The 25,386-nt window shown below is 44.2% G+C and overlaps 1 protein-coding gene across 5 annotated transcripts in view; it reads left to right on the top strand.

Annotated features, from left to right (window-relative positions):
- Positions 1 to 5,323: 5,323 nt before the first annotated feature.
- Npnt (nephronectin) overlaps positions 5,324 to 25,386 on the top strand; it is a 69,729-nt gene continuing 49,666 nt past the window's right edge. For 2 of the 5 annotated variants that reach the window (XR_003733115.2, XM_028857130.2), the window contains exons 1-3: positions 5,324 to 5,545; positions 7,241 to 7,341; positions 22,425 to 22,475. Coding sequence is in view for 4 of the 5 variants with exons in the window: in XM_028857130.2 (XP_028712963.1) it covers positions 5,475 to 5,545; positions 7,241 to 7,341; positions 22,425 to 22,475 (223 nt within the window). In the remaining variant the exon portion in view is untranslated. The remainder of the gene's footprint in view (positions 5,546 to 7,240; positions 7,342 to 22,424; positions 22,476 to 25,386) is intronic. The other 3 variants (XM_037207115.1, XM_037207114.1, XM_037207116.1) reach the window with 3 other exon arrangements.

Genomic DNA, 25,386 nt, shown 5'->3' with positions numbered 1-25,386 from the left:
CCTGCAGGGTCAGAAGAGGGCACTGGAGTCCTGGCACTGGAGTTGGCATCAGTGGTTGTGAGCCACCACATATGGGTACTGGGAATAGAACTCAGTTATCTGAAAGAACATTAAGTCCTCTTAACTGCTGAGCCTTCTCTCCAACCCTTACAGAAGATCTGAAACTAACTCATTTTGTTCAGATATATAATGTCATTTTTTGTTTTTTTTTTCAAATAAGAGAAAATGGCTTCATGCCTTCAAAACATCATGGTTTTTTGTTTTTTGTTTTTTTAAATCTAATTGTATCACATGTTTACAGAATTAAAGCAGATCTTTTTCTTAACAGGGATAAGAATTTTCCCAGTACTTCACCACTATACAGTATTCTTGCTTTTAGTTTGGGATATGATTCCATCACGGTCAAATCCATATCTATTCTGCCAATAAGTTTGTTTGTTTGTTTGTTTTTTGTTTTTTTTTAATGAGGTCTCCATGGTGCTGACATAGGATGTATCATGTGCTCAGGAGTTCTCCTGAGGTGTAAGTAAACAATTGAGCCACAACACGATCATGACCACATCTGGCACCTGCCTTCTCTGAAGGATAAGGGTGGGGACCACACTTTGCCCACACAGGGGCAGGTAGTGCTCTTCTTCAGCAAACAGCTCACACAGCAGAAGAGTTCAGGTGCGAAATGTGACTGCCTGAACATGATAATCACCTTATCCTGTCTGGCATCTCTGAGACAACATTTTAGGTGTTGTCCAGGGCCCTCCGAGGACAACACAGAAAAGTCTTGTAAACGGTACCTAATGCTATGGTTTACTACTCAGTGTGTTTGTTTCTCCACGAATACAGTTTACTTATGTGACAGCCATTTTTACCAGCAATATAAGTCTCGTGCTACCTTTTCTGGCTGATAGGGAAAGGAGCCAGAACGTTAACATAGGTCAAATTCTCATGCAGAAGAAAGAAGTTTGCTCACTGGGTCCTACATGACACTGGTATTAACTTGCTTGGAATGGATTCTTTTGATATGCCCTAGATTATAATTGCTAATAACCACTGTTCAGGGCTTCAGCATTGGTATTTATATCTGAGATGAGATGCACACGGGAGAGTTTTTTCTACCATGTTTGGATGTCGATGTCTTTAAACTACTTTGTTATTATTATGTGTATTCAGGCATGCCACTGCACACATATGGAGGCCAATTGGCAACTCTGTGGAGCAGACTCTCTCTTCCACCAGATCAATGTACAGATGTATCAAATGCAGATGTAAAAAAAAAATGAGGTTGTTAGTATATTTCTCAGTTCCTTACTGCTTTTAGTAAGGTATCAGAAGAAAGTACAACTAAAAACTGCTTGGTTTATATGCAGAAACAGAAGGAAATGGGACTATCTCGATGTTCAGGGCTTGTGATATTGGAGTTACTTTTCTGCCCCAAATGTTCATAGAGATAAAGGCATGGTCAAAATAAGAGTATTGTCCTCCCAAACAGCTTTTGCATTTTTGCTGGCCTTAAGGTGGCCTTTGTAAAGATGACAGAGGAAGGTAGAGATGTGGAGGCCCAAATTATTCAGGGTCTGAGAATCTGAGCTTGCTTTACTCAGCAGGGCTGCATAAGGGGATGGATTGACCACGGGTGCAGTTACCAGGTACTGGGAAGGGTCTACACTTGACTGTATGGTGTGCTTTGACCTAGCAAGGGGGAAGATCTTTTGCCATGCCTCTTGGTATTGTTATAAAAAGCCCTTTTGAAGAGACAGAAGGGGCTGTTGGGTATTGAACCAAGTCCTCCCAAAGCTATCCTGTGTTTCTGTCTTTCTTCTCATCGTCTTGGTCTATCATGCTGTCTCATATTTTCTTATCCCACTCTCCTCCTCATAGGAACCCTGGAAAAGGCGGAAGCTGGCCTCCCACAGATGACTAGAAGGAAACAGAGAACTAAGCCTTAGGGGCTAGGCCTAGAACAGATGTCAGTTGTGGTTATCTGCCCAAGCAATGGACTGGGAGCAACTAGACCACAAGCTTATGGGGTTTAAAGAAGCCTAGTTGCCACAGAAGCCACAAGTCTGGCCTGGAAATGTCTGTCTCTTTGAACTCCTTAAAGCAACAGAGGCTCAAAAAACCTTCAAACCCAGGCCAGTTGAAAGGAAGAGTTGTGGGTGACGGGTAGTCCCTAATGGGGGCATACACGCTAACTGTAATCTCTGATGTGGCTACGAGTGGTTATGGGCAAAGTGGATCTTCCAAGGGAAGCGAGCTGGCCAGACTGCCTGACCAAGGCTCTCCTTCCATTGCCAGAACAGCCACAGAGTTCTTAGTGGTCGGGGTGAAGATGGCTGTGCAGCGGCAGCCAGCTGTGTGTCCTCGTCACAGGCCTTGTCACATCAGTCAACCCGTGCCTGTGGCACCACCCTACACCCGCTGGGGATGGGGAGTGGTAGTCTGTTCAGTGGTTTCCATGACACTATCAGAAGTCACTTCAGACATTGATGGAGAAAAGAGAAGTCATCCTGCTCTGTCCTTGATGTGGACACCCACCCTTATCCGCCTATGCCTCTCTCTCTGAGTCTGTTCAAAACCCACCTCTCTAGTGGTTCCCAAAGCCCTGTAAGTAAAAGCATACTCCTCAGCCTTCCGTTATCCTCCTCACCTCGCGCCCTCCTCTGCTCATTCACTGGAACATAAACGCTCAGGGCAAGGCTTAACCTTGTCTCCGGCTGAAATCTTGGCACCTAAAAATGACTGTGGTTTCTGGATGATTATTTGTCGAAGTGGAAGGACTAAATCATTAGACCCTTGTAATTGCTGAATGTGGGAAGTTAGATATTTGATTCTAATTAGTTCTTTCTATCACTGCGCCACAATGGCAGATGCTGATTTGGATGTGAGAAAACTGGGATCGCTCCTTGTAAGGTGTCATGTGTTAGGAAACCGAGCGCACAGTTTGTCTTACTGGTCAAGTGCAGTGATCGACTAAAAGCAAGACATCTGGTCTCATCCGTGCTGTGTGTTTTAAGGCTGAAACAGTGGAGCGGAAGACGAAACTCAAGGGTGGAGTGCTTGCCTGGCGTGTATGAAACCTTGGACTTCTCTCCAACCCTGGAAAAACAAAAATGATTGAGATAATGAAGTAGGAGGAGTTCCATGATTTTTTTTTTTTTTTTAATCACTGGTGTTCATTAAGTGTAACACAATGACCCGAGACACCTTGGAAATCTGTTAGTCTCCTCGAGCCGTGGTTCAACAGACTGATATAATTACCACTCACTCAAGGCAGAAGCTGAAGTTCACCAGGCGGTACACCTGTCAACCCAACCCAGCCTACTTAAGCCTGGTGCCAGTCGGTGTGCTGAGCAGCCAGGATGTAGTGCCGTAAGTATTAACTTTGACTTCCTATTGGCTAGAGAGACCAGAGGTGGCAGAGAGGTTAATTACAACACAATTCACCAAGAGCTACTGTTGGAGACATGTAATATTACAGAAGTCTATACCACCGGAGACAAGAAAAAAAAAAATCAGAAATACATGTTTGGTTATCAGCTAAGCATGGACTCAAAAGTGTAACTGGAGAGTGTTCAAGTGAAGGAAGATGGAGCGTTTTCCTGGCCAAAAAAGATCTATGTCAGAGAGTGTGCAGCTATCCATCTTATATCCATCCATCATTCTCCCCCTTCCCTTCTGAATTTATTTTCTAGCCTGTAGGGCTAACTCAAATACTGTGTTGACGGAGCTTCTTCAGGAACCCAACACAGAGCCAATAAGCAGCGAGAGCACCTAAGGAGCGGCCAGCGGGGCCTGGAAGCAAGCCTGCATCACATTCACACAAGTTTGAGTTTCTGCAGAAAAAAGTATTTGGACTCTTACATTTTTTGGACTCATCCGAAATGGATGACACCAAGCTGCTTGCCTAAAACAGTGTCCTCAGCCTGAACTGGCATGGATGTTTTCTGAGATTAAAATAGAAACGCGTTTTGTTAACAGAAAACAACTTGGAAATCAAAGAGGCATTTCAGTTGGAAGCATTAGTTTTCCTTTCTTGCAGAAAGTTCCTGTTTTTACAAACACTGATAAATCAGGAGAGTGCAGCCACCCTGCCACAGGACTTTTCATTAGCGATTTGAAGTAGCAGAAACCTCAAAAAGATGAGTATGCAGTGACACTTATTAGCAAGTACTTTTAACATTTATAAGCACCTACTATGTGCCAGGCAATGTTGTAGGCACCGAAGAAAGACAGCTATTCTTCTAGGGTTGAAATTATAGCAGAAAGAAGACATATAGACCATTTACACAGTAAGACAGAAGACCAGTAGGGTGGGGGAAGGGCAAAGTATAGTGGGAAGTGATACCTGAGGGTAAAGGTAAGAGTTTTAAATAGTATTCCTGTTTGGCTTCTCCGGTGATTTTTGAACAGCCTGAGGGAGCGAGACAGTGAGCTGTACAGACAACCTCCTTAATATGAGGGCATGCCTAGAGGGTGCCAAAGTCCAGAGACCATGGACTGAGAAGAGAGGGACAGGACAGCCATTGTGGTATGGTTTGAGGAGACGAATGACTCAAGTTTAAACGTATATTTTAGGACAATCGTGTATTTTCACATGAGCAGTCTTTGGTATATAATGCTTTCAACTCCGCAACAACAGAGCAGTAACTACTTCAAAGGGTTCCACAGAACCCGCAGACAGCAACAAGTCGCCTAGTGTACTGCCTTCTCTAGGGGTGGAGGCACCTGCCACCACCGGCGCAGAGCCGAGTTGGGGGAGACAGGAACAGTCAGCACGTTTCTTTTTCAAAACCCGACCTGAGAGCCAGACACTTTTCTTCAGCCAGCTCTGCACGAGAAGCAATCTGAGTCTACCTTCGTGAATCAGTCCAAGAACCTCTCCCGTGTCGGTGCAGAAAGCTTGGGTTCCCCCCTGCAGCCCACCTGTCTCGGGGAGCCCCCACCTGTCTGGGGGACCCTGGCAGAGCGCGTACTCCCCCCCACTCCAATCCCCACCCCAGCCTCCCGCGGTTTGCCTCGGGCTCACCCTTTCAGGCAGGTCCCCCAAGCTCGCCCTCTTCCAGGCTGTGCTCGCAACTTTTCTCGCAGCCCCGGGGCAAGGGCCACTCGTGGCCGACGCTGCTCGCACGCGGCGTCCCCGCCCCTGAGCCGCCCCATCCGCGGGGGCCCAAGGGAGGGGCGAGCCCCGGCGCGCGCCCAGGGCACGAGGCCGGCGGGACAGGGAGGGCGTCTGGGCTGCGCGGCGCGTCCCCCCTCCCGCCTCGCCCCTCCCCGCGGGCGGCGCGGCTCCCGCCGCAGCACCTCCCCTCGCCGGGAGGGAGCCGGAGGGGCTCTGCCAGCCCGCCGCAGACCTGCCCGGCTGCGCGCCGCGCCCTGTGCGTCCCAGCCGCTGCGGGTGCCACGCCGAAGGCGACCGGGAGACCCCGGGACGCACAGCTCCCCGCAGCCCCGAGCGCCCCGCGCCCTGGCCCGCCGGCATGGCTGTGCTCCTGGCGGCGGTGCTCGCGTCCTCGCTCTACCTGCAGGCGGCCGCCAACTTCGATGGGAGGTGAGACCGGGTCCCCGGCGCCCTCTCCTGCCCGCAGGGACCCCCGATCGCGCAACCCCGCCCCGGGCTGGGGAGCCAGAGGCTCGTGCCGCGTGTGCGGTGAGCGCGAGGCGGCGCAGGGACACAGGTGACCAGTTGGGGCGTCCCTGCAGCCCGTGGCCAGTGCTCGGGGTAGTGGACTGTGTCCCGAGGGGTGAAACTTGCAGGTGACCAAGCAAAGGGTGGCGGCGAGGACGGGACTCGGGAACGAGGGGCACCCGCGAGCTCCCCTCTTGGTTTCTGGAGGGGACAGGAGCTTAACATGAGGACTGAGAGGGGACGCTCCGTGTGTGTGTGTGTGTGTGTGTGTGTGTGTGTGTGTGTGTGTGTGTGTGTGTGTCCGTCCGTCCACGCGGCACCGCTCAGACCTGGCGGGCCTGACTGATGCGTGCTCTGACAGGTCCCAGCAACCTCGTGCTGGGTCTCTTCTGTCACTCAGCGTGTCCTCCCGAGGCTGCCCACACGCGCTTTCCTCTGAGATCCCCAGCTCTGCGTGAGGGTCGCTCCCCCGAGTCCCCGCTGAAGGCCTCAGCTGGACAGGTTCCCCACTGGCTCCCACCGCCACCCACCCCTGCCCCTCCACCCCTCAGTGCCTGTCCCTCAGCTGCCTTGAAGATGCCGCACCTGTTTTACCTGCAATCTTGGAACGAATCAATTCCAGGATTGATTGGCTTTCCTGTCCCTGGAGGGGACCGGAGGGGAAGCCACGGAGCGCGGAAGAGAGAAGGCGGCTGCTCTCCTTGTTCACCACCTGGTCCGAGGAAATAGAAAGTTAGGGGTTGTTTTGTACTCTGGGCCTGAGGGTAAAGAGAAGATGAATTGAAAAGATAAAGAGTTTAAGGAAACGTGGGAAGCAGTCAGGGGCTAAGTCCTTTTTGTTTTCGAAATCAATTCTTTGCCCACATTTGAAGTCGTGGTGCTTTGCTGTGGGACACACACATTTACAAGAAGCACACACACTTGTATAAAAAGCTTTTAAAAAGGCGTCCAAAACAGCCTATTTAGATGTACCGAAGGAAGACAGTCTGGTCACGGTGTGACTCTAAACAAGGTAACATCGCACGTTCAGTGCGATCTGATGCACAGGATCTGCGCCTTAAACTTGCAGTCTCTTTGGGAGTACTTTACACTAGAGAGGGGAATAATATGAATTGCTGATGCAGACAGCTTGCACAAGGACACTTGATGGGAGTGGGCAGCTGTATCGAAAAGAGCTTTGCTGCATTTGATTTGTGAATAACCCGCTCCTCTTGCCCACTCCCTTATCTGCCCTTTATACTGAGCAGAAATTCTCTCTGCTTTGGCAGACCTTCTGTTAATGCAACGCTTTTCAGAGTATGGTGCATCAGTGTATGTATGGTGCATCAATGTATGGAGCATCAAACCTGCCCACCCCACCCCCACCCCAGCAGCTGTGAGTCTGGGGACTTTTATTTCAACCTTTCAGAAACCACCCGGTGAATTGTGGCCTGAGAGGTCTTGGTTTCAGCTGGCACTTTTCTGCACCCTACTCCTTCCTGTGTGCTGGGTGTGCGTACGTTAAACTTAACAATTAGAAATTAGATCATTGAAGAACTCGGGAAGGTGTCTTATCCTCGGATTCCTACAAGTGTCTTTATTTATTTTACATTTTTTGTTTGTTTGTTTGTTTGGTAGGTGGCCCAGGCAAATAGTGTCTTCGATTGGCCTCTGTCGTTATGGTGGCAGGATTGACTGCTGCTGGGGCTGGGCTCGCCAGTCCTGGGGACAGTGTCAACGTGAGTATCAGGTCTGGAGGCTCCAGTGCCCTGGGGAGTGTATCTTTCTGTCATGGTTCTCCACTTTACTCTGCACCTAGGAGGGTTTGCCATTGCTGAGCAAGTCTTGGCTGTGCAGATTCTGACTCAAATCCTTACCCTGCCCCTTTCCAACCGAAAGCGCCTGGGTTACGGTGCTAGCTTTACCAGTCACAGAGAGCCACCTAGCAAGCTGTCCAGTTTTTATTTTATTATTATTTTGTGTGTGCTGGTGTTTAGCTTGCATGTATGTCTGTGCACCGTGTGGGTGTCGGGGATTGAACCCAGGTCCTCTGGAAGAGCAGCCCGTTTAACCGCCATCTCTGCAGCCCTGTGCTACTCATTTAAGCTTTTGTACTCAGCTTCTTCCACTCCAGGGTTCTTATCAGGCCCTTTCTTCCTTTGCTCCAAGCTCTGAGATGAAGGTGAGATAATGAGTCTAGACGATATTTACACTAAATAAACTCGGAACTTAAGAGTGCCTGTAAAATCTTCACGAGAACTATTGTGTATGGTGGCACGCTTGCCATTTGCAAGTCCTTTTTAAGGAAGAGAAGTTGGACTGACATTGTCTACATGGGCCAACCAGTAGAGTCATGGAAAACATCATTTGTAAATTCCATAATTAATCAAGTCCAAAAACAGACCCATCCCACCCCCAATGATCAAGCAGCTTTCCGAGGCATCTTTTGAGCACAACATCTGGTAAGATGATAGGAACTGAGCTGGGCTTCACACTGGGACATCTTGTCAGGCAGGGGCTATCATAGAGAAGGATGGGTGAGGTTAGAGGGCAGTGGAGGAGCCTGGCCTAGATATGGACTGGCCGTGTGAGGAATCAGGAAGATGAAGACTTCCATCAGCTATGATCAAGAACACTCAGGTGTTTAACTTTGTTGAGGAAGGAGAGTGATTGTCACAGGTTGATCAATGGACATTCAGGCTGTTGTCTCTGGGGACAGGCAGGTGAAGAGGACTAACGTTTTGTTTCCTGTGGCTTATAAGCACTGGCCCCTTGCTCATTTGGGGCATTGCCTCCTGCTAAAGAGAGATGGAGTTTCTGGTTTCTAGTACATGAAAGGACCAGCCAATATAGCCCCTGCTTTCACCGGTGAGTCAACTCAGTGTTGTTTCAGAGAGAAGATGGTCCAAAACAGGACTGGTCCCTGGTAGGATGTAGCCTTCTGCCAAATACATGACAGTGTTAGAAATACTGTCAGAGGCTGTCAGGCATGCTGGCTGACGAGCCACCAGACTGAATTACCAAAGAGAAAGGCGAGCATGGACTGTCTTGGCCCCGCAGTGAATCAAATCCACCCCAGATGAGAACAGGGTCAGCCTCTTTGTAGGAAGGCGTTCACTTGCCTTCTTCCCTGCAGGAACTTTCAGGAAACCGGCCAATTGAACAGTGAAGGGTCCATGCGTCGCCCAGCCCCACCCAGGTCAAGGAGCCATGCCCTGGCGGAGCGCCCTGGGCAGCAGTCGGGCACACCTTCACACCTGCCCCGGAGGCAGAGATTAGGAGAATGTAGGTTCGATGCCAGGTGTGTTGAAAGAATTCTAGGGTGAAAACTCCTGAGCTCTCTCGAGAGGTCCTGCTGTGGAATTCCCCCAGCAACACTAGGAGCTGTTCTATTTTTCTGTACCAAGTAATTAAAATTTCTCAAGTATGCACTAGCTTGGCAAATCTAAATCTGAACAAGCACAGAGGCCTTTTAAAGTTACAGTGTTGTTATGAAACGTAATCATCCAAGAGATTTCCTAGACCTTTTCTTCCTCCCGTGCATTTCCTAACAGATTGGAGATACTGTCATTTTCAAACCTTCGTTTTGTCTCTGAAAGAATGCAAAGTAGGGACAGGACATTCCGTAGTTCTCTTTTGCTGTTTGTTATTCCTGGGAATGGGAGGAAAGTGCGGTGTAGAGATTGGAGATTAAAATGGTCACGTTACGAAGGTATGTAAGATTGTCTTTCCCACATCACTGTTCATCTGAGACGTGGTGAAGTTCGGGAGCCAGGAAAACCGAGGGCAGCATGGACGTTGTTCTGGACAGCCTGGTTTTAAATTCCAGTTTGACCTTCTTGGCTGTGTGACCTTGGTTGAATAATTCATCTCTCCTGTGCTTCCTCCATTTCCTTCATCTCTGGAATCAATCTGAAGCATTACACACCTTAACGGCATGTAACACTGAAATGAGGTATCATTCATAAAGCACTGGAAATTCTTCCTGGCCGGAGCAAACACTACAGTTGTACTTGGTCACGTTGGATGTTCAGGGTGGAGAGCGCAGGAAGTGTAAACACGTGCTATCAAATTCTGTGTTCTTCAGTCAGGAAAAATACACACTTTGTGTTGCTGCCGGCCAAATTAAAAATGGTTCTGAGGTTCCCTGTTGCAGTGATATGAAGTTCCTCTGGATTTGAAAAGGGGGCCTTAGCCATTAACACCGAAGATGGAAAGACTAGAAGGGTGAATGAAGGGGTAGAAGTATTCTTCCACCTGTTTCCTTTTGCAGAACCTTAGATGATCCAAATGTCTCCTGTCAGCTCAGAATCTGCCTTCCTTTGTTTGGATCTAAGGTAGAGGAATGTGAGGGCAAGAGGTCAGCTCCAAGGGGTAGAACAGCACCCAACAGTGGCTGGTGGGATGAATGAGGTATCTCTAAACGCTGTTTAGAGATACTCAATCCAAGAAAAATGCCTTGAATTAAATCTGGTAGTCGGTTACCTATGTGATTTCTAATCAGGTTCTAGAAAAACATAATGTGAAAAATATTTTGGCTCTCTGACCCTTAAATGATCTGAGTGTTCTTTTCCATATCGTTTCCAAGGTGCCATGGTTCTCATCTGATTGACTCACTTTACGTCAGCACAGCAGATGTTATCGTAACCACCTGTTACACAGAGCCGTTCAGTTTGTCTCTAGGGATATGTGTTCGTGGGGGAACATGGTACCCACATTATGTTGTCTACTGGATCTTGTGGCCTTTTGTGCAGAGACCCTTCAATGAGCGTCTGCTCCATTGGGCTGAATATTTGTGACATGTTTTGACCCAACGGTCACCCGAATCAGATATCTACACAAAACCCTCTCCATCTCACCCCTGCTTGCTCTCCTTTCCCTGGACTTGTTTAGAGAGACTAATGTGGCAGAATCGTGAAATTGTCTGACCTCTGCTCTGGCTTGTGCCACCATCATCCACAAAGCCACGATGAACTCGGGGACTTTCATCTTTTTCTCCAGGACTTCTGAAGGGCAGAGTAGAGGAGCAGCCCACTGGTCCTGGGGTCTGTCCTCATTTCCTGCCTGTGCACCCAGAGGCCAACCCCAGCATTCCTGCCATGCTGGAAAGGCAGGGCAGTTTCCAGAAATAGGCAGGCTGTGTTTTCATAGTTCTTTTTTGGGTCAGACCTTTGGTGTCTTTCTATTTTTTGACTCTTTGTTTTGTGTTCTTGGCTTGTAAATAGATCTCTTGCACATTGAAAATTCCATGTTTGATTTTCTAATTGTTTGGGGCTTTAGATTTATTGAATATTAATGGGGTTCTTTACTGTCAGATGAAATTCTCTTCCGTTCACCTCGTGGTGGCTACATACTTAGAGCACACAGCACCTCAGTCTCAAATATTGTCACACCGTATTTGTTTCTTGCTTGTCATTTTCTGTTCTTTACCTTCCCCATCATCTCAGTGGTCCATTTCTTTTTAATTATGTTCATTTTCTCGCTCCCCCTGCCAAGTAGAGACTTTCGTAGTTGAGATTTCTTGGGTTTCTATGTTTCATTTCACAAACAAGTAAAAGGAGTAGATAAGTTGGGGCTTGGGATGAGACCCCCACGTTTGTACCTCCCTAGCCACCTGGCTGCCTGTAAAGTCCACTGGAGAACTTTCACGATGAGAAAGAACGCAGCGGGTCTGGCACTGAGTGCTACGATGGCTCCCTTTGTCGAGGAGATCAGGCTGGACACACAGCTTAATGACAACAGCATTTTTGTTGAAAGCACTTTCTGCAGATGCAAAGGGAAATTCAAAGTATAGCTCATTCCAGGTTTCAGCTTAGATTTCTTTGGCTATCAGGGCACTGAAGGAAATGATATGAATTAAGATGGTTTTGTGTCCTTTATCCTTAAGAGCAGGGCAAATGCAGATAATTGTTTTGTTTCCTCTGGAGAGTCAGGAAATCTGAACACTTACACCCACAGACAGGCTGCTCTGTTAGTTCTGGCTCATTCTTCCTGTCATATCTCTTAAGTTAGTAAAGGCTGCAGCTGGACAAAGCCCACCTGAAGATTTCAGACTTACCAACTCTAAACTTAAGGTTAATAAAGAAGGGACTGTGGAATAGCAAATCATTCTGAAACCATTTTGTAGTTATCTGGTTATGGGAGTTAGACAGCGTATGTTCCTTGATTGTGATTGTGGACGTGGGAAGGATTGATCAGCATAGGTTTGAATCGCCAGAAGTTTTCCTGTGTCCCACCCAGTCTGCAGCCACTCAGACCCAGGTAAACACACAGAGGCTTATATTAATTAAAACTGCTCGGCCATTAGCTCAGGCTAACTACTGACTAGCTCTTACACTTAAACTCAGCCCATTTCTGTTCATCTACATGTCACCACGTTTTCTGTGGCTTTACCTGTGTCCTGTGGCTTTACCTGTATGCCATTACATGCTGCTCCCTGGACAGTGGGCTGGTGTCTCCTGACTCAGCTTTCCTCTTCCCAGAATTCTACTTGTCCCCGTCTATACTTCCTGCCTGGCTACTGGCCAATCAGCATTTTATTAAACCAGTGTACAAAAGCATTATCCCACAGCACTGCATTTTTGAGTAAGAGGCTGTTTGATCAAGGCACAGAAACGAGATACATTTTATGATTGCTTTTCTTGTGTCTTTGCTCAGAAACTGAGTCTTGTAAAAAGAAGGTGATTTATTAATTTTTTTGATCCTTGCACGGGTCATTGATTTGTTGTTCTTGTTCATACAATTTCATAAACTGTCTTTGGTGAGTTAGGTTTTTAATACCCTCTTTAAAATAATTACAAGTAAATTAGAAATTTTTCTTTTTGGCCCTGAGGATAAACCCTGGGCCCTGCACATGCTGAGCAAGTACCCTGCCACCAAGCAGTCCTCAAATGAAGTCGTCTTGGAAAGCCACATGTATCATTCCCCTCACAGAGGTTACTCCTCATAAACACCTTTCCATCTGTAGCCAACAAGTAAAACAACTTCTCTTGAGCATGGATTACGTCTTAACTTAAAGCAGTTTATTTATAACTGTACAATTGTGTACATCCCCGGAATAACTGGGAATCTGGGGTAGGGGTGCTGTCTGGAGCCATCTTAGAGGCTGTTGGCAGGCATCTCTGGTCACCTTAAAGGAGCCGAACCCCATTGTCCTGAGCTCATTACCTTCCTCTCCTAATTACGGGGTGAGAACAGAGAATCTCTCTTGTTTGTTTTTAAGGTAGGAACAAAAGCTTGGCTGTGGGTAATTTTAGAATTGCTTTTGTCACCAAACCTGAGTCCCCAGATCCTTAGGAAGGGAAGTTGGGCTTGTTGTTATTGTTGTTTTCTAACAAAGGTCATCCATCTGCCTCTTCCTTGGAAAGGCTGTTGGAGAACACCATGTTCCTTGAGTGACTTGGAGTGGTCTAGGAATGCAGATCCCAGGCCCCAAGTGGCGCTGAAGAATCCTGACCTTTTCAAACAGGTAGTTTTCGAGTGTGCGTGGTCTTCAAAGTTACGTTTTAAAGAAATGGCTTTGCTCTGTCCTTTCCTTCCACGATTAGAACTGAACTTGGCAATAATGCTGCTAAGAGCCACGGGTTTCCCAAGTTCCTTCCTAAGGTTAATTTGGGCAGCTCTTAACCTATACGGATTAGAAGTTTTTGTGCGTCTCAAGTCGAAGGGCCAGGCTCCGGGAAGGGAAGCCCCGTAGACTCTTGAAAGTTAGTGCCAGGTCTGTCCTCACACTCCTGACACACACAAGCCCGCACACAGGGACCTGGGAGCAGAACGCTGTCTGCTACTCAGACCCTGGATCCGCTCGCTCGCTGCACACGGCAAGTGTGCTTCCTAGCCAGACGCCCTCCTGGGCTGTGTCCCGCACAACGTTTCTACTTGGTACTCTTGTTTGCTGGATTCCTGCTCTGCAGTTGAGATGATGGCCTGTGGTGTTGACCAACTCCGTGTGGATCCCACAGAGAATAAGGGATGCTGTTTGACACAGCGATGGACCGGAACTGTGGTGGGGGAGGGGAAAGGCAAGCGGGGTCTGCTGACCTAACCTTTATTACTGTCTCCTCTACAACACAGAGGTAGCTTTGCCTTTTCTTATCTTTCTCTTTTTCCTCATTCAAAACTTTACTATAAGTTTACAAATTCACACAAGTATAGAAATCGATGCAAAAAATATGGAGCGCTTCACAGTTTGTATTTCATGCTGCCTGCCTTCCTTGGGCAGGGGCCGTCATTACAATTCTAGTGTATGTGCTCCTGGAGAGAGCGTGTCCTTTTCTTTCCGCTGTTTGCCGGTTTTTAAATTTTCCCAACGTTTTCTTTTTAGAATCTTAATTTATTTAGAAAGGAAAATGTATTCATTTCCTGAGATAACTACTCCTCAGAGAAAGAAGCATCATCGTGGACCTATATACCTGTCAGAGATATTTTTCACATTCTGGGTACCTTCTCTGTCTCCCTTGCCACCTACCTGCTCTACACAAATATAGGAATAGTAGATAAACTTCATCGCAGAACATCGTAAAGCTATTTCCTTATCTGTATATGGAAAGTCCTCCTTTTATGGATTCATTGTGTATGCCCTGTAATTCATTAACCAGTCTTTACTTCTGGATCTGTATGCTGCTTCTAGAGTATCCTTGACCACAATGCGGAAAAACGTTGAGTTACAGTGTCCTAATATGCAGGAAAGACAAATGTTTGTGTATGTCTGAATGGCATACATATACTTAGCTTTGGTCCATTGGAGAGCGGATTCTCACTTGGTGATGCTGAATCCAGAGACGGAGCTGTTGCTCGGTGCTTGATTTTAGGATGCTCTCCTCCCATCTCTCTTCCAGGGAAGCCTTTGGTTAGTCTGATCCTAGTTTCCTCTTTCTCCTTAGACTGGCGATGTTTGACTGATGTGGGCAGGATGGGCTGAAATTGGTCCATTTGCCAAAATCTCCCCCTGGCTTGCAGTCATCAAGCTGTCTACTTCTCATGAATGTAGAGTCTCTTTAGCTGGTTAGAAAGAGTCACACACTCTTTAAGGAACTGCTTCTATTACCTCTCAACTTCAGCCATACATAATTCAGTGTACCTGTGCCTGGTGCGCGCTGTGTTACTGGGTCCATGATCTGTGAAGGAGGAGGAGAAGCCAAGAGTAGAATGCTATCTGGGGACACAGAGTAACAAAAAGACCAAAAGCACCAACCAAAATGTTTTCAACACTGTGGGGATATGGATTCACATTTTCTATTGTCTATTTTGGTTAAGTTATTTACATAACTCATCTTTTGTTTTTTAAAAAAGTAAGAAATGCATATTTAAGTGTAAAAAATGAAAAGGAGGGGTGGAGGGCGAGAGGGAGGGAGAGAGCCCCCCAGAGCTGCAGAGTGGTAAGTATTTATTACCTTTATGTTTTCTTGACACTAAGTTCTAGTCTCCAATGGACAGTCATTGTTCCTTACTAATCTTTGCAGAAATGTCTAAATAGTTTTAAGATTTTCACTTTTCATGTAACATCAGCATAAATTAAAACTCTTCCATACCTTAACAAAGGTGTTTAAAGACCAGTCCTTACAGGTTTATGTAGATCTGACTCAGTCTTTTAAATGGCTTTGCAATAGTTTGCTACCATACAGATGGACAAGAATAATCTCCTACCCATATGCACTAAAGTAGTTTTCAATATCGTGTTCTTACAAGATATACAAACTACAATAACTATCTGGACATGTGTCATTACTGTTCTTTATGAATAAATAAGGGAGAATTCTACAGCGACATCCTGTTCCTACATAGAGATTTAATTGTACTGTACATTTTCCTTATAAAAATGGAATTAAATGAAAAATAAATCATGACTAATTTTATAAAGTGACATTTTTCTGTTCAGTCACTTTCTACTTTTGGTCCCTTTGAAGATGCCTTAAAAGATATGTAGACTTGATCTCCTTATTCCTATTTGTTTATGTTCTATCTTGTTTGGAAAATGGTGTTTTTTCAAAATCTTTTTCATCTCTTTTAAAAGTAAGAAATGAATGTTTAAGTAAAAATTGAGAGACAGAGCAGGAGGCGAGCATTGTGGGTAGAGTATAGGTAGATGGTTGGTGGGCTCCACTATAAACAGGTTCTGCAAAGAAACCAGTAAGAAATTCTTACCCTTAGATGTTAGCATATAAATTGTCCACCATCTTACTAGGCACCCGTCATGCCCATGTAAAGTATGCTTTGGGGTACACAGACAAACACAAATATTATATCCAGGCACCATTTACCCTTCTTACACTATTACATGGTTAGTGGTCAACGAGAGCCCAGCAACATTGCTGGTTTCTTGACTATATAAGTGTGCAGAGGAGTCCACATGATCCCTAGTTGATTCCCTGATCTATCTGGACTTCAGAGGGCTGCTCTATGTAAACCACGTAGGCCCGAGTAGACTAGAAGCTGAGCATGAAGAAAGTACTGTACATATGATGGTCTGGAACCAAACTTAAGTCTCTCCTTTTCACTACAGTGTGAGGAAAGGCTGATTCACATGGACTCCTCGCCAAGCCCCTTCTGCAGTGGGACCTGAAATCCTGGCGCACATATGCCCTATATCAATTTCTCTTCATCCCTCCCTTCCTCTGTTGCTCTGTCTCTCCCTTCTTCACCTCCTCCCTTTCTGAAAACTAACCATCACAAAATCCAAATAATAATGAAAGGATGGTGTGTTCTGAGAGGGCACCAATCCAGCAAAGACCCTGTCTCTTTAGGAGAAGCGGAGAAACCTATTCCCTCGACACCTCCATGAGGCGGCAATCCAACATGCTTTGATTCTCACCTTGGACAGCCCTGGAGGAGAGCTGAGCAGTTAGCGTTTTCTACTTAATTGTAACAAATGAAAGATCTGTCTCAAAAAGTAGCAGATAGCCAAGACAGTTTAGCTTGGGGGAAAAAATCAGTTGCATTGGTCTAAAGTGGTTGTTAGTATTTCCTGAGGAACATGTTAGGACAAGAAGTAAAATAATTACTAAATTACTAAAATAATTGCATGTTAAAAGGTATAGCGTTTGGTTAAGTAATACCAAATACAATTTTCTACTTTAATGTACTAGAGCATCATTATAGATTTTTTTATTTCCATACTTATTGCTACTAATACATAATTAAAGAGACAATTATGGTCTTAACAAAGTTCCCATTAAAGCCCACATAGGGGAATATATTGCAGCCCAGATGAGTTGTTGTGGTGTGTGTAAATACTTATAGACATCATCTGTTTGTTCATTCCATATCATTTCAAAGTTTTTATAAAGGATTTCAGTTTTTAAATGTCCTGATAACACTCCTAAGTCAATGTAATTCTGGTGGAGGAAGACAGATCAAATATGATCAGAATTACTTTCCCCTTTGGAATATGGTAGATGACTTTGGAGAACAAACAGGCGTTTCTGTCTTACCAGAAGCCCTTACTTTCCAACATGGCTTGTTAGACTGAAAGTCAGTAGTATTGGTAGGTACCACACTTTGGGAAATGAAGATTTGTGACTAGGGATTTGATAGAGATGATTTTTGTTAGTAAAATGTAAAGCTACATACTTACCCTGGTCAGTATCTCTCTAACCCTTCTATGGAATAATGGCATAAATTCTCCAGACTGGCTGGTTCCTGTTAAAACACGACCAGACCCTGTGGTTGGTTGGGTTTGCCTTCCACAGAGCTCATGGACTCTGAAACATTAGCAGCTTCTCATCACAGCTTAAAATTGTGCTAGCATACACAAAAGGAAGAAAAAAAACCAAACCCAGCAATTCTTAGACTAGTATATACTTTGAGAAAGAAATACTTTTATTCTTTTCCAGTCATGGTGGTGCTTGTCTTTGATCCCAGTGTTCCACAGGCAGAGGCAGGTGGATTTCCATGAGTTCAAGGCGGTCCTCGTCTACAGAGTGAGCTCCAGGACAGCCAGAACTACATAGTGGGACCCTGTCAAAACAAAAACAGAAACAAAACAAACCATAAAATCAACAACCTCTAGTCTTGTTTTCATAAATGATAAATATCAAATTCAATTCCCATGAATTCTTTAAGTGGTAAAAGGTGTGCATTGCGAAGTTGACAGTAACCACTCTGTGCAAGATTCTCTTTATTACTTTTTTATTTAATGGAAAAACTTTTTTTTTCATACAATGTATTTTGATCATAGTTTTTCCTCCCCCAGTTCCTTTCAGATCCTTCCTACCTCTCTGCCACCAACTTTATATTCTTTTATAGATTTTCTTTTTTTTTAAATAAGATATATATGAATGTATGTTTTGCCTACGTGTATGTCTGGGCAACATGTTCATGCCTGGTGTCGATGGAGGCCAGAAGAAGGTTTCAGATCTCCTGGAAGTGGAGTTACTACAAAAGGTTGTGAGTGTCATGTGAGTGCTGAGAATTAAACCTGGGTCCTCTAGAAGAGCTGCCACTGCTCTTAATTGCTGAGCCATCTTTCCAGCCTCCTTTTTTATTTTTAAAAGTGGGGTGGGTAGGGGCAGAGGGGTAGGTCTGTACACGTGAGGGTAGGCTCCTGCAGTGGCTAGAAGGCATTAGGTCCCCCGGAGCTACAGTTGCAGGTGGTTGTGAGCAACTCAGCGTGAATGTTGGGAACCAACCAGGTTGTCTGCAAGGGCAGTATGTGCTCTTCATCACCAGGCCATTCCTCCAGCCCCTAGACTTTCTAAATACAAGCTTCCCACAACCCAAAAGTCTTTAGATCTCCTGTTTTGGTATATACTTATGTTAGTTAATTTTTTTTTTACTGAATAATTATATTTTCTGTGTTCTGTGGTATTTTGAGAGTTTTCTTTCAGATTATGTTTAATATTTGCTAATAAATTAAACTACTCACTATATCTTGGTATCTATCTACATATGGCCAGGAATTAAAAATTCTGGTATATAATTTCATTTTTTATTTAAAATTGGGTTGAAGACAGGCATGGTGGTGCATGGCTTTAATCCCAGAACTCAGGAGGCAGAGGCAGGTAGATCTCTGTGAGTTTGAGGCCAGCCTCGTCTACTGTTCTACAGAGCAAGTTTCAGGACAGACTCCAAAGCTACACAGATAAACCCTGTCTACAAAAACCAAAAACCAAACCAAAATTAAAAACAAAACAAAACAAATCAACACAGAATAGAAAAGGCTTCTAGAAAGTTTCTGGGCTCTAATCTCTGCTGGTGGATAAGGACATTTTCATAGGCAACCGGCAGCACAGTTTTTGAAGAGCTGCCAAAAGTAAATTCCCTGCATGCTCTTTGTGCCTTCATGTAGTGTGAGAAGCCCTAGGGTGGCATTCATTGGGAGCGTGCAACGCAGGAAAACCTGTCCCACTTTCTCCTTGTAATTTGTTTCTACACAGCTTTTGTAAAATGGTCAAGGGAGTTGAATACATTCAACATTGCCAGCAAAGCCACTGGTCTATAGTTCAGGACTCTAGAACAGTCACTTACAACCTGTCCCAAAAGACTGCTCCAGTTCACCTGAGACTTCTCACTGAAAGTACACCGTGTTTTGCTACATACCCTTGAAATTAGTAAGTACAATGATTAATTTTATGACATTGTGACAAACCAAATAAACACTTCAGTGACTAGCTTTTCTTGCCTGCTGAGCACAGCTTTGTGGGATTTGGGGACAACCCTGAGCTTCAGGCAGTGCTAAAGAAAACGAGGGGGAGATGTGCTTCTGTGATAAAGTGTGTGCCTCGCATGTGCATGAGCCCTGGGCTTGCTCTCCAGCAATGGGAAACAACCTTTATAACCATGCTTGGTGGCAAGCACTTGTAATACCAGCATTCAGGAGGCAGAGGCAGAAGGATGACAAGTTTGAGGGCAGCCTGGACTACGTGGGAATTAGAAGGGGAGGAGGAAGAGAGAAGTCAGTCCAGTGGCAAGAATCCAATACTGCGAATCCAGTACCTCGAGTTAGCAACCACAGATACCCCCGGGGCCTGCCTTCTTGTTTGCAGTTTAATTTTACTATAAAGGGTTGTGAGATGCCCAATTGTTAGGCCATTTAAAACCTTTGCAAAGAAGACAATTGAGCACTACAGATGGAGATGGCTAGGACAATGACCACACGAGGTAGACTGAGCTACAGAGCCCCTTAAACATGTGGCCCAGCAGGCCAGGTGCCAACTCCTCACTGTGACAAAAGCAAGCGAAGAGTATGAGAGGGAAAGGAACACAGTTCCCTCTGCCATATCCTAACCGTCAGCCAAAGGAACCAGCAAGTCTAGAGTTCTCCATACCCCAACCTTCAGTTTTATAGTTTTCATTGTCAAAACCTTGGCATTCATATGGGAAAATCTCTTCACAGTCAATTACCCAACTTGGCACAGTTACACACAAACATCCAAGATGACAGACAGCAGAACCCAGGCATGTTAAGAACCTAGAAGGACCCAGCTTTCAGGAGGTGATTTCATGACTAGTAAAGGTAGAGAACTCATTAGCTCAGAGAACAGGACATTTATCAAACCTGTACATTATTTCTTAGGAGCCTCTGCCTCCTGAGTGCTAGGATTAAAGACGTGCACCACCACCACCACTACCACCAACACCACCACCACCACCACCACCACCCGGCCGTATTCCAGGTTTAATATTCCTTTAACTTGAAAAGAAGTTTTATATAGCTTTAAACTGTAAATGTTAGAATATGAGACATTGGTTGAGAGTTAAGGTGGAAGCCCTAAGAAATCAATAAATTTATAAATCTAATATGTCCAGGCTAACTCATGTTAATTTTTAAAAAGTGACCCAACTTTAAGATATTATAGGAAATGGACTATACAGAACTGCTGGGCTGTGTGGTACTAATAGAGCTAGATTGAAAATAATGATGTTTTCTATCCTCTTATGATTCCTTTTTCCTTTGTTTAACATAACTTAAAATATATTTCCTGATAAATTATTCAAAATTGGTTATGGAATATATTAAAGAAATAGTATTCTCTTACATTTTATTTCTTATGCATAATTATGGCTATAAACACATCGTATAAATATGCCATCTAGAATGTTTTTTATGCTTTGATTTATTTTCAGTGTTTTCTTAGATGATATTTGCTGCATTTCATTATTCTATTTAAATAAATGGGTCACTATCAGGATATGGTGAATTATTCTAAAACTAAAGGCAATAAAAACAAAGTGCAAATTATAAACATAACCAATATGAGTAAAACATCTAGTAAACAAAGGCTGGGGAGATACAACAGTGGGTCATGAGGACCAGAGTTTGAATCCCAGCACCCATGTAAAAAGCCATGAGTGACTGCACTTTCCTCTAACTCCAGCATTAGGAGGCAGAAGCGAGCAGATCCCAGGAGGGAGCTTGCTGGCAGCCAGCTTAGCCAAAAGGACCAGCCTCCAGTTCCGTAAGAAACCCTGTCTCCAGGCAGTAAGGCAGAGAGCAATTAGGAAAGATACCCAGTGTCCTCTTCCGGCCTCTGATGTGCTCACATTTGCATACACAGCCCCACACTCACATGCATGCAACACACACACACACACACACACACACACACACACACACACACACACTCATGCATCCTTGCCTACACACGAATCACATCATATATAAACAATAAAACAAAAAAATCTGGCAAGCAAATGTAATGTTTGTCTTTAATAATACCGTGGACTCATTCTGGATGAATAGTTAAAATTACTGCTTTGATTGAGTCAAGTCAATTTTTTTTCTTCTGTTACTCAAAAAAAAAAAAAGACTCCATTAAGTTAGACAAGTACACAAAATTATCATAGCTAAAGTGGGTGTTTTATATTTTAAAGAAGGAAGACATTCATGCCAAAGAGAAGTAATAAAACCATCTCTTCTCTCACCCCTAGGACTCTAGGCTGGTCCAGCACTGACCATTGTTTATAGTGTTTTGAGTTTCTTCCCTTCACTTTCATTTAACGGGGATATTTATGTATCACCAAGAGAAATAGCTGAGGTTTTACAGTTAATTTATGTTGCTATTGACAACCAAAGCTTCCATGCAAGAAGACAGTGCTGTGAAAGGGAAGAAAACAAACTTTAATGTGTTCTTCCCAAAGCTGGAGAGAAGAGGGGGCATGCAGTATATGAGAAAAGGTAAGTGAACAGCCACCAGCGGAAGCACTACCAGCCCTGGGTGTTGATTGGCCAAAGTTGTTCTTTTTTTTTTTCAGGTGCTTTATCCAACCTTCATTTAAATCAAAGGATATTGACTCTAGGACCCAACAGTTAATGTTTTGAAAATGAAATATTGCAAGATAAAGTATCAAAACAGCTCTGGAATATTTCATTAGAATTTGGTCTATAGGTAGCCATCAAGGTGGCTGTCAAGGTGGTTCAGTGAGTAAAGATGCTTGCTGGCAGCCCCGAGAACCTGAGTGGCAACCCCAGGACCAACACGGTCGCAGGAGAGAAGCAATTCCGATGAGCTGTCTTCTGGTCTCCGTATAAACGCTATGGTACACATGCACCTACACACACACACACACACACACACACACACACACACACACACACACGAAAAATGTCTAAAAATGTTTTAAAAAGAATTTGGACTATAGAGGAATAACATAACTTCAATCATTTCTTAATATTTTTGTTACCAACTGTTTTCTAATGGCAAAAATGATGACTACAGTACTACTATTTTAAACATGTCCTAGATTTTTGTTTGTTTCAGAAAAGCAGTGAAAGTTGAATGTGTGTAAGTCTCCGGGAATGTAACACGTTGGTCATACCCGAGCCCTGCCTCCTCCTTACAGAGAAAAGATCTGGAATGTCTTTTTTTGGCCATTTGTCTTGCAGCTTTCTACGTCTTAAGGCAGAGACTGGCAAGGATAAGGTGCCAGCTCAAAGGTTAGATGAACATATTTCTGACATAATTTCGTCTAATCTGTGTCTTGAAAGCCATAACATCTAAACGATACTTTATAACGCTATAATCAAGGCTTAGCATTATTTGTTTTGAGTGGCTTGTTTGGGGGAAACTAGTCCACAGAGATGTTTTGGGTTTTGTTTTGTTTCTGCTTTTAGTTATTCTAAGCTAACTTTAACTGAGTCCTTAGATTAAACTCTTCCCTCTCAATTTTTATTTCTGCCTCTTGTTTTACAAATGTAATAAACTGACCTCCATTCTAACCTAAAAAAAAAGTTTAAATTTTTAATGTTTGAAGAAGCAAATGTAGAAAAACAAAGTCCCCAAATGAAATTACTAACGCCAGCCCATCACTAACCCGTGGGAGTTGTGTTTCTTGTTCGTTAGTTCTCCATGGAATAATTCAGGTAAGAAATGTTTTTGATGTATCAAATAACAAGCTGTATATTGACCATACCTTCAACCTGATGCTTTGATGCAAAAGTATTCCTTGGTTAAAATGTTTGGGAAGTGAGGAAGGTCATTTGGCAAGACTTTCACCATTTTAGTGAGCAATTTGGGGGAGATAATACCAAATTACAACATTCAGATGGTTCTAAGAAGGTAATACAAAGTGCTTGCTGAAAGACGGCATCCCATGTCACTGGAGACGGTTTACAGGTAGGATTTCAAGAACATTTGGTGAGAAAGTCAAACTTTTGGGGGCCAGGTTTCTGATCCTAAGTAGAAAGCTGCCTACAGAAGAATTTCTCTGTCTCTGTCTCTCTCTGTCTCTGTCTCTCTCTCTTTCTTTCTTCCATTAGGTATCTCTGTACCCCCAGGTCAGCTTCAAACAAACTCACTATGTAGTCCAGGCTGACATAAAATTCTGAATCTTCCTGCCTTGACCTCCCAAGTTCTGAGATTACAGGTGTAGGCTACCAGATCCAACATTCTAGAATAATTCCTCTTAAAAATTTTTTAAGTTAAGATGTGATTACATTATTCTCTCCAACCTCTCTCACCCGCCCCATCAAATTGATGGCCTTTTTCTTTAATCATTGTTATATATGTATATGCAAATAAGTACATAAATGCAACCTACTGAGTCCATTTAGTGTTGCTTGTACGTATGTTTTTCAGGCTAACTACTTAGGGACTGGTTATATTGGATAACTAGTTAGGGTACTCCTTCCTGGGGAAGACTAATGTTCCCTCTCTCAGTACTCCTTAATTGCCTGCAGCTTTTCATCTAGGGGTAGTGCCTGTGATATTTCCTCCGTCCATATTGTTGTGTCAACTGATGTTTAAACAGTTCTTGATGAATGTGTTGGTCCACATGAAGATCACAAACAGAGCTCGGAGCTGTGTTTCCCTGCATTGTAGGATGAAGAGCATAACATGTTGGAATTGCCTTTCATTTCCCGTGTCCATCTTTTGCAACTAAGAATGAATGAATTGGAAGTAGGAAATTTCTCTAGTTGTTTGTGACTAAAATAAAACCTTTGTGGGAGTGCTGTCTTTTGCTGGCACCACTTCTCTCCCATGTTTCGAATAATGGCTTTCCATAAGGACCTCAGTGGAACAGTTTTGGTTAGCTCACAGTGCTTGCACTTAGGAAAACAGAAGAAAATAGCAGTGAACTATGAACCTTAGCATTTGCAGTTACTGTGATTTACTAGGAGATCAAGCTGGGAGCCAGGAATGCACAGAGATGAGCACAGCATGAACCTTGGCTGTCAAGGAACTCAATAGATAAGGTGGCTGGTCTTTATTCCTTCTATAATTCTAATATAGAAAAAAGTTATAGATAAAGTGTAGAGGGTGGGCAGACAAGATGGCTCAGTGGGAAAATGCTACATGGCCAGGTGACCTGAGTTTAACTCCCAGAACCTTGCTTAAAGGTAGACAGGAAAGAACTGACTCCACACACATACAATGGCATCTATGTGTGTCTCACCTCCCCCAATAATAGTAAATAGAAATTTTAAGAAGAGTTGAGAAAGTTCAGGGGAAGGATCTTTTCCTGCTTAATAGGAGCAATGGTAAATTCATAGGCTCCATAGTGTTCAGTTAATCCATCTGTTCAACACATACGTATTGAGTAGAACTACACACTTGATCTTGAGTTCACTAGTGTAGACGTCTTCCCAGTATAATGAAGGTCCAGGCCTTCATCCTACTCAGCATCAGTGGTTAAGGTCCACATAGCACCGGAAAAGAGAGATGCATTGCATTGGACTGTGATATATTTTGATATTGGATACTGTAAGTGTACTTCTCAGTGGACAGTACCTTTAACCAGGAATGATGGGCTATGATGATACCACTATATTGTGATGGATAAGGTGAGTGAAGGGCACTTTTGGAAGATGGAAAACTGCACGAAGCTCTCAGAAAACAAAATGAGCACATTCAAGGAAATGTATGAATCCTAGTTTGGCAGTGGGATCCGTTTTTGAAGGATGTCTGGTAAGAGAAGGAAGTAGGAATGTCTCTGGGAGCCTTTGATGTCACATTAAATAGATTAGTCTTGACCACTAGGTAATAAAGGAGCATGGTAAAGATTTTAAATGAGGAAATTGAATACTATTTTAGAGCATATCCACTGGTGCAGATGAGTCAAACCTAACATATGGGTGGATTTCTTTCTGGTCAGGGTCTTTTAGCTTGTTTTTGAAATTGTCAGTGGTTCACAGGAAACATGGATGTCGCAGACAGACAGTGTTGAAAATCAGTCACTTGGCCATTTTTCTGGGAACCTGTGGGCTAGAGTTTGTTAAAGCAGCAACACGGATGGACGGCAGAAACGTGCTCCATTTTCCCCAAGCTCACTTCCTTCAGGGCAAATGCCTGGCACGTGTGGGCATTTGAGGTTTGGGGCTAATTTTGGAACTTCCTCTTTGGCAATTG

This window comes from Peromyscus leucopus, chromosome 6 (assembly GCF_004664715.2).
Source record: "Peromyscus leucopus breed LL Stock chromosome 6, UCI_PerLeu_2.1, whole genome shotgun sequence".
Classification (NCBI taxonomy): domain Eukaryota; kingdom Metazoa; phylum Chordata; class Mammalia; order Rodentia; family Cricetidae; genus Peromyscus; species Peromyscus leucopus.
The sequence above is the reverse complement of the archived record's forward strand: the minus strand, read 5'-3'. Positions and strand labels throughout refer to the sequence as shown.